The sequence below is a fragment of the Ovis aries genome, chromosome 1, assembly GCF_016772045.2.
Source record: "Ovis aries strain OAR_USU_Benz2616 breed Rambouillet chromosome 1, ARS-UI_Ramb_v3.0, whole genome shotgun sequence".
NCBI lineage: Eukaryota > Metazoa > Chordata > Mammalia > Artiodactyla > Bovidae > Ovis > Ovis aries.
In genome coordinates this window covers 230,934,444-230,948,048 of record NC_056054.1, presented here as the reverse complement: position 1 = coordinate 230,948,048, position 13,605 = coordinate 230,934,444, and the positions used below count along the sequence as shown (strand labels likewise).

The window sequence follows — 13,605 nt, the reverse complement described above, 5'->3', positions numbered from 1 at the left end:
GGCCATGAGAAATACGTTTTTGACTTCTAGATACTTGAAGTAACTCTGCCAGTTTTCTTTCACATTTTCACAAGATTAAACCTCACTGTATAGCACATCTTAAATGACTTAAGTTAAACTTAAAAAAAACCCCCAACTATTCTAGTAGATGAAAATGTATCTAATATTTTTGCTACAGACATCCTCTGTCAAACTGGAAAATTCACTTAACCTTTCTTATATTAAATTCTCCAACATCTGTGTTAACTTATTAGCCAAACATGCCATTTAAAGAGTTTGTGTTAATTCAGTCTTACCGATTTCAGCTACTTTCAAGTCCTGGAATACTTAATCATCCAAAATTTACACTGAATATGAGCAATGTCATTTTTATTGTTACCATTTTATAAAAGAAGTTTAAGAAAGCTAATCACTAAATTAATGTAAACACTTTTGAATATGTCAGATTCCCTAGAGATCACCACACTAAGTGAAGTAAGCTGGACGGAAAAAGACAAATATCATGATATTGCTTATATATGGAATCTAAAAAAAATGATACAAAATGAACTTATGTATAAAAGCAGATCCACAAACAATAGATAACAAACTTATGGTCACCAAAGGGGAAAGGTGGGAAGGGATGAATTAGGAGTCTGGGATTAACATATGTACACTGCTGCTGCTGCTAAGTTGCTTCAGTCGTGTCTGACTCTGTGCGACCACATAGAGGGCAGCCCACCAGGCTCCCCCGTCCCTGGGATTCTCCAGGCAAGAACACTGGAGTGGGTTGCCATTTCCTTCTCCAATGCATGAAAGTGAAAAGTGAAAGTGAAGTCGCTCAGTCGTGTCTGACTCTTAGCAACCCCATGGACTGCAGCCCACCAGGCTCCACCCTTGGGATTTTCCAGGCAAGAGTACTGGAGTGGGGCGCCATTGCCTTCTCCATATGTATACTACTAGATATAAAATAGATAACCAACAGGACCTACTATGTAGCAAAGGAAGATAAACTCAATATTTTGTAATAATCTATAAGGGAGAAGAATCTGAAAAAGAATATACATATATATATATAACTGAATCAGTTTGCTGTACATCTGAAACTAACACAACACTGTAAATCTACTCTACTTCAATTAAAAAAAGAAAATGTCAAGATTATATACAAACATGCTAAAGAGCAATAATTGCCATTATCAAATGTTTGAATCCCCCTTTTCTTTGTTAGCATGAGAATCCACTCTTTCACCTGATCTGGAGTGGGAGATGGGAGTAGGAAGTAGAGAATAGAAAAACCCTCCTAGTCGCTAAACATGAAAGGGGATGATAGTCAGTAGGTGAGTAATATGAGTTAAATTCACTATCCCACAGCTGTGCTACTTTCTAGACGAAGTGCTGCCTGGCTTTTTTCTATGGGAGCTGTAACCTGTGAAAAGATGTCATGACCTACAAGTGGGCAAGGACTGTCATCTAAATCTCAAGGGAAGAACAAGGCTGCTGCATAAGAGTGATTGTAGGAAAGATCTAATTAGCTGCCAAGTGCCTTCAGCCACCCACACTTGCTCCACCCACAACCAGAAGGGTAAGCCTGCCTTGGGCACACTGCCATTTTGGTACCTGTGTCTCCAACCTATCATCTTTCCTGGGGCCAGGACTAGGGCACAGAACTTAACAGAGCATCAGAAAATTTAGTAGTCAAGGTAAATAATAGTTTTTAAAATAAAAATTAATACAAAAAGGATGTTGTGCTGTGCTTGGTCATGTCCAACTCTTTGTGACCCTGTGGACTGCAGTCCACCAGGCACCGTTGTCCATGGAGATTCTCCAGGCAAGAATACTGGAGTGGCTTGCCATGCCTTCCTCCAGGGGATCTTCCCAATCCAGGCATCAAACCCAGGTCTCCTGCATTACAGGGGGATTTTTTTACCCTCTGAACCACGAGGGAAGCCCAAGAGTACTAGAGTGGGTAGCCTATCTCTTCTCCAGGGGATCTTCCTGACCCAGGAATAGAACTGGGGTCTCCTGCATTGCAGGAGGATTCTTTACCAGCTGAGCTACTGGGGAAGCCTCACGAAAAGAATAAATAATATCAAAACTGTAAATAAAGACATGTAAATCAACTCCTTTTGTTTCAGCTCCAATATGGCTTGGCAAGACATTGTTACTAATTCTGACTTTACTTAAAATTTTACTGAGCTTTTTTGGTATCTCCTTAAATTGTGCACCTCAGGGAAGTTCTGGCCCTGATGTTCTTTTCTTACTTTGATTTTTTTCTGACTAGTTCACACTCTCACTGGCTCCTGACCTATATCACCTCCTGACCATGGTTTCCATCTTTTCTTTCTATAGTCTAACCTCCAAGAGGTGACGGAGTACATTTGTTTGATTTAAAACTGAACCTTTAGCACAGTACCTGGCATACAGTAGCTGCTTCATAAGTGCTTGTTGAATAAACAGAAGAAGACTCTCCTGGAGCCCCATAGCTTTCTTGCATGAGGATGGAAAATGCCTTTGGTTGGATGCCTACCCCAGAGCCTGTTTTGGGGCCATGGATCCCTTTCCAGAATTCTCTTAAACATTAGTAATGGGAAACCAGAAACAATTTATTCTGAGGTTTGAAAAAATCAGAGTTGGTGGACTTAGGTAGATTGAAATGGAATAAAAAAGGTGACTGAATTTATTGGGAGAAAAGAGCAATCAAAATAATATAAGGGTGTTTTCAAATTATCTATTTTGCAAAAGATTCAGAATGGTATAGCAATTTATATTACTGGAGTTTTGTTTTTTTTCTAGTGATACCTGAAATTCTTAACTTTGGGGAGTTCAGGTCACTTACCTTCAATGGTACACTGGTCAGGGACTGGAATCTTCTTCACCATTTCTATAGCATATGCTTTCACTTTACTGAAGTTCTCCTTTAAGTGCAAGTAGAGTTTATCATGGTATTCTACAGGACTTGTGGTTGTCTCTGGAGTTTCTTCCTGATAGTTTGTTTTAACTGCTTCTGGCAAATCCTCAGATGCTACATGTATAATACTTTGGTGTGAAACTGAAGAATTTAATAGCTGTGATCCATCAGTGTCTACCTTAAAGGGTGACCTCTCATGTCCTTGGCCAAGTGGGTCTATTTCTGAAAGAGAGATGCTGGCTGGCGTATCTCTGCTCTCTATAGCTTCCCCATCCTCTGCACTCGAGGGGTTTGTTAGCGCAGTGTGCAAAGCCAAACTCTTTGACCTGCAATACAAACAAAGGGAAGGTTGAGGCAGGTAAAGAAGCTGAGCTACTGTTCACTGACAAGGAAAAGAAAGAATAATAACACTGAGGCAAAAGTTCCTTCCTCTAGAGTGTAAAACTGAAAATTGGTGCTATTAATAGATTTGATAAAACATACACATTGTATAATAAGCCAAATCTTTGTAGATCTAGGCTTCTTCCCAAAACAAAGATTTAAAAATCAGTTTCACAGCAAACTGGCTGGGAAATGGTGGAGTTATATATTTATATTCTTATTTTTTCTACTTTTGCTTATACTTTTTCATCAGAAATCAAGAAAAGCTTTTGACATTCATTCTTGATGTTAGCATATTTATATTTAAGAAGTATTTTTTTTTTTAATAAGCCACCAACTTGTGATTTTTATTTGCATTCTCCTTTTACTATAGCAAACTACTTTGGATAATGAAAGCACTGTGGATGAATTTTGCTGTAGGTAAAAGATATTTAAAAACTACTTCATAAAAGTGTGACAGCAAGACTAATAGCAAACATGAAGTAAATATCCTAAAAATCAGCCAACAAAATTTATACCTATTAAATCTAATGCCTTTTCTTTCTTCCTTAGAAACTTGATCCAAACTATATCTTCTGATAGAGCCAGGAGTGTTGCCCTCAGAATTTATTTTGTCTTCAAAAGCTTGTATTTTAACTTGGAGCTCTTCATGGTCTTCATTTTCATCTACAGTGAGCTTGGTTTCTTCCAGCTTCTCAAGAAATTCAATTTCAGTGCTGGGTTTTCTCCTAAAAGAATGAAAACCATTGCATTAGATGTTTGTCACATATACTTTGGAACAGTGTTTCCCTCTATTTAACTGCTTCTTACTCAAAATTGAAAAGTCTACCTGCTCCATTTTTTAATTTGTCACTTAATAGATATGAATTGAGTAACTATTATGGACATAGGTCTTTGAAATTGCTTCCACAGCATATTCTACCAGAAGTTTAGAAAAACTGATGTTTCTGGCATCTTTACGTTAGAAATAGTTTTTGAAGGATTCAGAGGATGAGAAGCAGGGTTTTTAAAAAACATTTTTGGTTGCACCATGCAGCATGTGGGACATAAGTTCCTCCACCAGGGATCAAACCCGTGCCCCCTGCTGTGGAGGCAAGGAATCTTAACCACTGAACCACCAAGGAAGTCCCCAATAGCAGCTTTTATGGTCATCCATTCAAAAGCAGAGACATTACTTCGCTGACTAAGGTCCGTCTAGTCAAGGCCATGGTTTTTCCTGTGGTCATGTATGGATGTGAAAGTTGGACTGTGAAGAAGGCTGAGCGCTGAAGAATTGATGCTTTTGAACTGTGGTGTTGGAGAAGACTCTTGAGAGTCCCTTGGACTGCAAGGAGATCCAACCAGTTCATTCTGAAGGAGATCAACCCTGGGATTTCTTTGGAAGGAATGATGCTAAAGCTGAAGCTCCAGTACTTTTGCCACCTCATGTGAAGAGTTGACTCATTGGAAAAGATTCTGATGCTGGGAGGGATTGGGGGCAGGAGGAGAAGGGGACGACAGAGGATGAGATGGCTGGATGGCATCACTGACTCAATGGATGCGAGTCTGAGTGAACTCCGGGAGTTGGTGATGGACAGGGAGGCCTGGCGTGCTGCAATTCATGGGGTCGCAAAGAGTCAGACAAGACTGAGCGACTGAACTGAACTGACCATATTCTTATCTAGCTCTCCAAAGCATACCTTTTCTATGAAATTCATGCCAGGAATTTTCTAGAAAACTTATATATGCTGGTCTGTTTGTATCGAAATTATTAGAATAAGAACACTTCAGATGGACTGTATAAACTCATGGTTTTGTTAATTTTATGGAAATCAGTGGGACTCTTCCATTCTATGAAGCAAGAAAAAATCTATCTGAATTTTATTATGTTGGAGGAAAGAGGTTTTTCTACAAATGACATTAATAGTCCCAAATATCTTTTTCGGTAAATTTATAAAACACTCTGTAGGTCATTAAAATTACCTCCTTTAAGGAATAGGCTATCTTTGTTATCCCTCTAAGGGTTAACACAGTGCCTTAGATAGAGTAAGATCCCACAAACAAGCTACAGAAATAGCTCACTGATGCTTACTGAGGTGCTGAATGATTAAAGTAGTATGCATTTGTCTCCCCTTAGGTAGCTAGGTTTAGCCACTAAGTGGTTTCCAACTCTTGCGACCCCATGGACTATAGCCTGCCAGGCTACTCTTGTCCATGGGATTTTTCAGGCAAGAATACTTGAATGGGTTGCCATTCCCTTCTCCAGGGGATCTTCCCAACCCAGGGATCGAACTCAGGTCTCCTGCATTACAGCAGACTCTTTACTGACCGAGCTGCCAGGGAAGCCCTATCTTCCCTTACCTGCTTTCTAATATTGAGTCAGTCTAGAGCTAATTTAATTTAAATTTAACAAGGACTATCAACCATACAATATGGGGTTAGGATTAATTCTTTCCTTTTAAACACAAGGGTTAATAAACTCTAGAGGTCTATTCGCCAAGATGGCTTAATAATTCTGTTGGTTATCTGTGTGTATTTACTTGGTTTTCATAAGTATTTTTCTAGAGGTTGAGAAAGGGGCCTCAAATTTACAGAAAAATCCTGACTTTTTCAAACATATGGCTATTTTTCCAAAGTAAACCTGGCATTATTTCTTAAGTTAGGGTGAGAAAATATAGGTTTGGTTTTCTTAAGGCTCTGCTTTTCTAGGGAAAACCAACACAGAGGGGCTGGTGATTTTTTTTTTCCCCAGTTACATTCCACCCATTCTAGAGCCATGTCTGCAGTGGGCAAAGGGTTCGATCCAGCAGCTTTTCTTGTTGGCCCAGAGAAGGGGCTTGGCCTCGAGGGAGGGTTCATAGTTTTGGGTCCTCAGAGGTTGGAATCCCCCTGTTAGTCCAGCCTAGTGAGAGATCCTGATGGTGAGAACTGGGAAGGGGAGTAGGTCATCCATTAACAAGACACTGTTTATTGTGTAGTAGGGCTTCCCTGATAGCCAGTTGGTAAAGAATCCTCCTGCAATGCAGGAAAGCCTGGTTTGATTCTTAGGTTGGAAAGATCTGCTGGAGAAGGGATTGGCTACCCATTCCAGTATTCTTGGGCTTCCCTTGTGGCTCAGCTGGTAAAGAATCCTCCCGCAATGTGGGAGGGCTAGGTTCGATCCCCGGGTTGGGAAGATACCCTGGAGAAGGGAAAGGCTACCCACTCCAGTATTCTAGCCAGGGTCACAAAGAGTCGACATGACTGAGCAACTTTCACTTCACTTCACTTATTATGTAATAAGCTACTGCTCAGAAAATTAAATCATTTTTAATATAACTTTTATAGGCTTCTTATGGTTTTGCATATATAATAAAAAACTTACTTTCAATCCCATGCTTGACTGAAATATACATAAGTTGATTTTAAGAACCAGTTCATGGGAATAAATGCTCACCGTGACCATGTTTCTCTTTCTGACATATACAAGATACTGCCTGCCCACAAGTAGATGGGAGATACTGATATCTTCCAGCCAGAAAGTTCTCAAAGCTGAATTTTTACTCTTATTACGAATACAACCAAGAAGGTGCTATTATTGGATGGTATTTTTAAAACTGTGATGACTATGAAGGTTAATTTTAAAAGATCCAATGAACCCTCCCAAGATTAGAAATTTGGGGGCAGTATTTATTTTCTGTGTTAGTTAGTCCCTGTATAGTCATCAAACTAAAGTATTTCTCTGGTTCTTGGTTCATAATTACAGTCAAAAAGTGAAAGACACTTTTATTTTTGCACTTTCTTTTACAACTTTATATAGCTGAGATTATTAAAACTTAAAACATTTTAAGGCACAAAGTATATCCCAATATACAAATATCAGATATTGAGCATTAAACTAATTTTTAAATCTCAAAACATATGAGTTGTTAGAGGTATAGTTTCTCAGGGATTTACTAGTTTTTTCTTTCTACATAAAGCTCTGGGTTACAACAGTAGTTACTAGTATTTTCATCCAAAATTTTTTCAAATTTCATGATTATAGGATCAGTTTCTTATTTTTTTAAAATAAAATTTTCTTACTTATGGAGATCTTTTATTTCCTGTCCTCTTCATATCAAGTTCCTCATCTATAAAATGGAGGTAATGACTATACTTAACTCATAGGGTTGTTGGGAAGCTGAAATGATGGAACCAGTATGAAACACTGCTCCTAGCACAAAAGAGGAAGTCAGGAGATGTTACATTTTATTATTACCATCAATTGCTGTTATTGTTATTATTATTATGGTAGTTTTATCTTTCCTTGTCTAGGCATTGTGTTAATGCAGTAAGAAAACACCAGTGACCTAGACACAGATCAATATCCCATATCATGGGAGGCATTGATGTCCTCTGGAGAATGCTATGGCATCAGATTTTAGGAGTGGACCGTCACTCAGCCCCCTTCCCAGCCCCTGTCTCCAATCACCAAGTGTTGGCTGTTAGGCACCATGGATTGTGTGAGTCAGAGCTCTTGTACCTGACAGCATGTCTTCTTGCACCTTCAGACGGCCTAACAGCATCTGCCTGAGGGGCCTCCAGACATGAAAGAAGTTATGGGCTATCCTCAGACATCCACTGACTCAAGGTTAGGTCAAGTGCCTCTGGTTTCAGGGTTGCCAGGTAAAATACAGAACATTCAGCCAAACTTGAATTTCAAATAAACAACAATTTTTCTTAGTATGTGAGTGAGTGAGTGAAGTCTCTCAGTTGTGTCTGACTCTTTGCAACCACATGGACTGTAGCCCACCAGGCTCCTCTGTCCATGGGATTTTCCAGGCAATAGTACTGGAGTGGACTGCCATTTCCTTCTCCACGGAATCTTCCCAACCCAGGGATTGAACCCAGGTCTCCTGCATTGTAGACAGATGCTTTACCATCTGAGCCACCAGGGAAGTTCTATTGACCTCTAGACATTGCCGTTCTTGGCAATTAGCCTACAGGCAGGAGAAAATGGAGGGCTGCATGGAAACTTTTATCATCCATGTTCAAAAGTTATGTGTCTCATATTCAATCATATTCAATTGGTAAGAACACATTCACATGACCTCAACTAACTGCAAAGATAGAGAATAAAGTAGCCTCAGTTCAGTTCAGTTGCTCAGTCGTGTCCGACTCTTTGCGACCCCATGAGTCGCAGCACGCCAGGCCTCCCTTTCCATCACCATCTCCCGGAGTTCACTCAGAGTCACATCCATCGAGTCCGTGATGCCATTCAGCCATCTCATCCTCGGTCGTCCCCTTCTCCTCCTGCCCCCAATCCCTCCCAGCATCAAAGTCTTTTCCAATGAGTCAACTCTTCACATGAGGTGGCCAAAGTACTGGAGTTTCAGCTTTAGCATCATTCCTTCCAAAGAAATCCCAGGGCTGATCTCCTTCAGAATGGACTGGTTGGATCTCCTTGCAGTCCAAGGGACTTGCAAGAGTCTTCTCCAACACCACAGTTCAAACGCATCAATTCTTCGGCGCTCAGCCTTCTTCACAGTCCAACTCTCACATCCATACACGACCACAGGAAAAACCACAGCCTTGACTAGACGGACCTTAGTCGGCAAAGTAATGTCTCTGCTTTTGAATATACAATGTAGGTTGGTCATAACTTTCCTTCCAAGGAGTAGGCGTCTTTTAATTTCATGGCTGCAGTCACCATCTGCAGTCATTTTGGAGCCCCCCAAAATAAAGTCTGACACTGTTTCCACTGTTTCCCCATCTATTTCCCATAAAGTGATGGGACCAGATGCCATGATCTTCATTTTCTGAATGTTGAGCTTTAAGCCAACTTTTTCACTCTCCTCTTTCACTTTCATCAAGAGGCTTTTAGCTTCTCTTCACTTTCTGCCATAAGGGTGGTGTCATCTGCATATCTGAGGTTATTGATATTTCTCCCGGCAATCTTGATTCCAGCTTGTGTTTCTTCCAGTCCAATGTTTCTCATGATGTACTCTGCATATACGTTAAATAAGCAGGGTGACAATATACAGCCTTGACGTACTCCTTTTCCTATTTGGAACCAGTCTGTTGTTCCATGGCCAGTTCTAACTGTTCCTTCCTCACCTGCACACAGATTTCTCAAGAGGCAGGTTAGGTGGCCTGGTATTCCCATCTTTCTCAGAATTTTCCACAGTTTATTGTGATCCACACAGTCAAAGGCTTTGGCATAGTCAATAAAGGAGAAATAGATGTTTTTCTGGAACTCTCTTGCTTTTTCCATGATCCAGCAGATGTTGGCAGTTTGATCTCTGGTTCCTCTGCCTTTTCTAAAACCAGCTTGAACATCAGGGAGTTCATGGTTCATGTATTGCTGAGGCCTGGCTTGGAGAATTTTGAGCATTACTTTACTAGCGTGTGAGATGAGTGCAATTGTGTGGTAGTTTGAGCATTCTTTGGCATTGCCTTTCTTTGGAATTGGAATGAAAACGGACCTTTTCCAGTCCTGTGGCCACTGCTGAGTTTTCCAAACTTGCTGGCATATTGAGTGCAGCACTTTCACAGCATCATCTTGCAGGATTTGAAACAGCTCTACTGGAATTCCATCACCTTCACTAGTTTTGTTCATAGTGATGCTTTCTAAGGCCCACTTGATTTCACATTCCAAGATGTCTGGCTCTAGATTAGTGATCACATCATCATTATTATCTGGGTCGTGAAGATCTTTTTTGTACAGTTCTTCTGCGTATTCTTGCCACCTCTTCTTAATATCTTCTGCTTCTGTTAGGTCCATACCATTTCTGTCCTTTATCGAGCCCATCTTTGCATGAAATGTCCCCTTGGTATCTCTAATTTTCTTGAAGAGATCTCTAGTCTTTCCCATTCTGTTGTTTTCCTCTATTTCTTTGCATTGATTGCTGAAGAAGGCTTTCTTATCTCTTCTTGCTAAAAGTAGCCTCACTCTGAACCTATAGGTTCAACCCATATGAACCTATGGGACATAGTAAAAAATATATTGTCCAATATTAAAATGATTATACTTACACTAAAAAATCATTTGTCCTTTACCTGAAATTTAACTGGATATCCTGTATTTCTGTTTCATCTGGTGACCCCATTCCTGGGTAAATCTCTGCTGCCCTGTGGGCTGGGAACTATAATGCTCATCCTTGTTCCCCTATGGCTGGGACTCTTACTCACAGGTACCTAAAGTGTTTGCAGAATAGATGAACTGAAACCACCTACATCTCTGCAGCCAGCCTGCTCCTTGCAGCCACAAAGAACCCTCTGGAGGTCTACCAGATGTCTATGAAGCCCTGGCTGCTTCTCCCTATGACTCTGGTCCATGAGGAGTGGGGGATGGGGCAATGTCATTTGGTAAATATCAGATATGGAGAGAAGCCAGGAGCAAGAGTAGGAGTGGAAAAAAAAAAAAAAGGGATTCGCAAGGGCCAAATAAGTAAAGAGCAACAATAAAATATTTGGGCCAGAAAAGTGTTCTCTAGATATGAGGCTGATGAATGTTGCTGATAAGTAGGCTTCTTACCACAAGGACTCTCTCTTATACACAATCTTCCTTGTTTTTAAGATTTGGAGATTAAAGAGATGGGAATACCAGACTACCTTAACTGCCTCCTGAGAAACCTATATGCAGGTCAAGAAGCAACAGTTAGAACCAGACATGGAACAATGGACTGGTTCAAAATTGGGAAAGGGGTACATCAAGGCTGCATATTGTCACCCTGCTTATTTAACTTCTATGCAGAGTACATCATAAGAAATGCTGGGCTGGATGAATCACAAGCTGGAATCATGATTGCTGGGAGAAATATCAATAACCTCAGATGTACAGATGATACCACCCTCATGGCAGAGGGCAAAGAGGAACTAAAGAGGCTCTTGATGAAAGTAAAAGAGGAGAGTGGAAAAACTGGCCTAAAATTCAGCATTAAAAAAACTAAGATCATGGCATTCTGTCCCATCACTTCAAGGCAAATAGACGGGGGAAAAATGGGAACAGTGGCAGATTTTATTTTTTTGGGCTCCAAAATCACTGAAGATGGTCACTGCAGCCACGAAATTAAAAGACACTTGCTGTTTGGAAACAAAACTATGACAAAATTAGACAGCATATTAAAAAGCAAAGACATTACTTTGCCGACAAAGGTTCACCTAGTCAAAGCTATGGTTTTTCCAGTGGTCATGTATGGATGTGAAAGTTGGACCATAAAGAAAGCTGAGTGCTGAAGAATTGATACTTTTGAACTGTGGTGTTGGAGAAGACTCTTGAGAATTCTTTGGCCAGCAAGGATATCAAACCAGGCAATCTAAAGGAAATCAACCCTGAATATTCATTGAAAGAACTGATGTTAAAGCTGAAGCTCCAATACTTGGGCCACCTGATACAAACAGTGGACTCATTAGAAAAGCCCCTGATGGTAGGAAAGATTGAAGGCAGGAGGAGAAGGGGGCGACAGAGGATGAGATGGTTGGATGGCACCACTGACTCAATGGACATGAGTTTGAGCAAGCTCCAGGAGATGGTGAAGGACAGGGAAGCCTGGCATGCTGCAGTCCATGGGGTCACAAAGGGGCCAACATGACTTAGCAACTGAACAACAACAGCATAACACAGGAGTCATGAGATGGGGTGGTAATGAAGAGTCTCCAAGGTAGCCAAAGTCATAAGATGGACAAGAGAGGACAGTCCATTTCTAGCCATCAATCCACCTAGGCTTGTCACAGAGTTTTGCCAACAGGGAATTAGGACAAGGTTTGGTTCCAACAGTTTGGAAAATGGTAGACAGAAGTTTGAGTTTATAATAAACATTCACTGTCCTTTACTTTCCCTCTTGGTTTTTATATTTATTATAAATAGGAGAGAATTGTTCAAAAACAGAGATCTTTTAGAAACAGAAACTCTGCATTCCTCTTAGAGCAAAGAAATGCATTACGAATGTGAGAGAATGGGTGGAGAACAGAGCCACTGGTTCTGTGTGCATTTATTTGTAGGGGCTGGAGAGGGGGGTGCAGGGAGTTGGGCTCATGCAGGGGGATTGTTATTTCTTTTCCATTTGTCACTTTTAACTCCAGAGGTAATTTTACAGAAATCTTTGTCAGAGTTCTATAATCCCTTAAATATTAACTTGGCTTTAACTCAACACTCCACATTACAAGAGGCTCAGATGATTTCCAGTCTGAGCAGTTTTTGGTGTCTGTTGCCAAGTTAAAGTTTTTAAAAGCAGCTCTAGGGATACCCAGGAGGGGCAGGGAAAGCCTAATTATCTCCCTTTTATGTGAACAAGACTCCCCCTTAGGAATGAATTGGTCCATGGGCAGCTCACTGCGCTCACTAAGCTAGGAGATGAGACTATAAAGCTGGCAGTGATGGAGAAATTGGCAGCCTCTTTTCCTGGTGTCTTAAATCAAAGAAAAATATATTAGTTAATGTTTGATGAGCTTGGCTTATGATTCCATATCCAGGATATGTATTTTGCAGAGTTGAGCTTGTTGGAGAAGTAGGAGAACATAATGTGTCAAATCCACATAGGAGTCCTAAATTCTTAGGATGTTATGTTTCCTACTCTTCAGCAATTTCTTGGGTCATCAATCATCATCAGAATGACAGAGATGATCTCGCAGCTCCACAGCACTGTCATCTGTTTGGGGACTGAAATGAGTAAAGCCTCTGGAAAAGCTATACTTGAATACTAAGGGAAAGGACAATGCTGAATCTAAATTCTTGGTACTCTCTTCTGCCTCGGACTGCCTTGGTGGGCAAGAGCAGAGATTAGAAGGTGCCCCGTTATATGGGCACCAGAATGAAGAACTTTGCTGAAACAAAGTGACTCCATGCTTTATTTCATTCACAACAAGGTTCTTTAGGGACTTCAACAGAAGGGATGGTGGGGAAATAGACTGAATCTGGCCTTCCAGGAAAAAGACCGAGTTTTATGATTCCAATCTCCTGTTTATTAGTGACAGGCAAATCTCTTTATGTCTTTTCTGTCATCTAAAAATGGGATCAATGTTACTGCACCACTAGATTGCTGAAAGCATTATAGGAGATGAGTTTGACAGTGTAGCCCATATAGAATGGGCATGAATATGTAAAGCAAGAAGGCAGCTTGTATAGGTAATGCCAAGCCTGGAAGATGAACTTCTCCTTTTCTAAGCCAGGAAGGGCCATACAGTTCTCTCCTACCCCTGCAGCATCCTAAAGGCTGTGGACTACAGGAGAGAAACGCTCCCTACTGTGTGAGCATACAAGGGCTGGAATATAGAAATGGTTGATTTTTAAAATTCCCTGAACTTCAAGTATGAATTCTGAGCAATTGCAGACATAGAGAAAGAATATTCTGCTAAAAGAACAAAAGTTTAAAAGTCCTGATACGAGGAAGTGACCA

The 13,605-nt window shown here is 40.6% G+C and overlaps 1 protein-coding gene across 20 annotated transcripts in view; it reads right to left on the bottom strand.

The window, feature by feature from the left end:
* Positions 1-13,605, bottom strand: part of VEPH1 (ventricular zone expressed PH domain containing 1) — a 676,809-nt gene that overhangs the window by 103,425 nt on the left and 559,779 nt on the right. For all 20 annotated transcript variants that reach the window (XM_060394259.1, XM_060394295.1, XM_060394263.1 and 17 more), the window contains 2 exons: positions 3,790-3,999; positions 2,819-3,216 (listed from right to left, as the gene is read on the bottom strand). In XM_060394259.1, the coding sequence (XP_060250242.1) occupies positions 2,819-3,216; positions 3,790-3,999 (608 nt within the window). The remainder of the gene's footprint in view (positions 1-2,818; positions 3,217-3,789; positions 4,000-13,605) is intronic.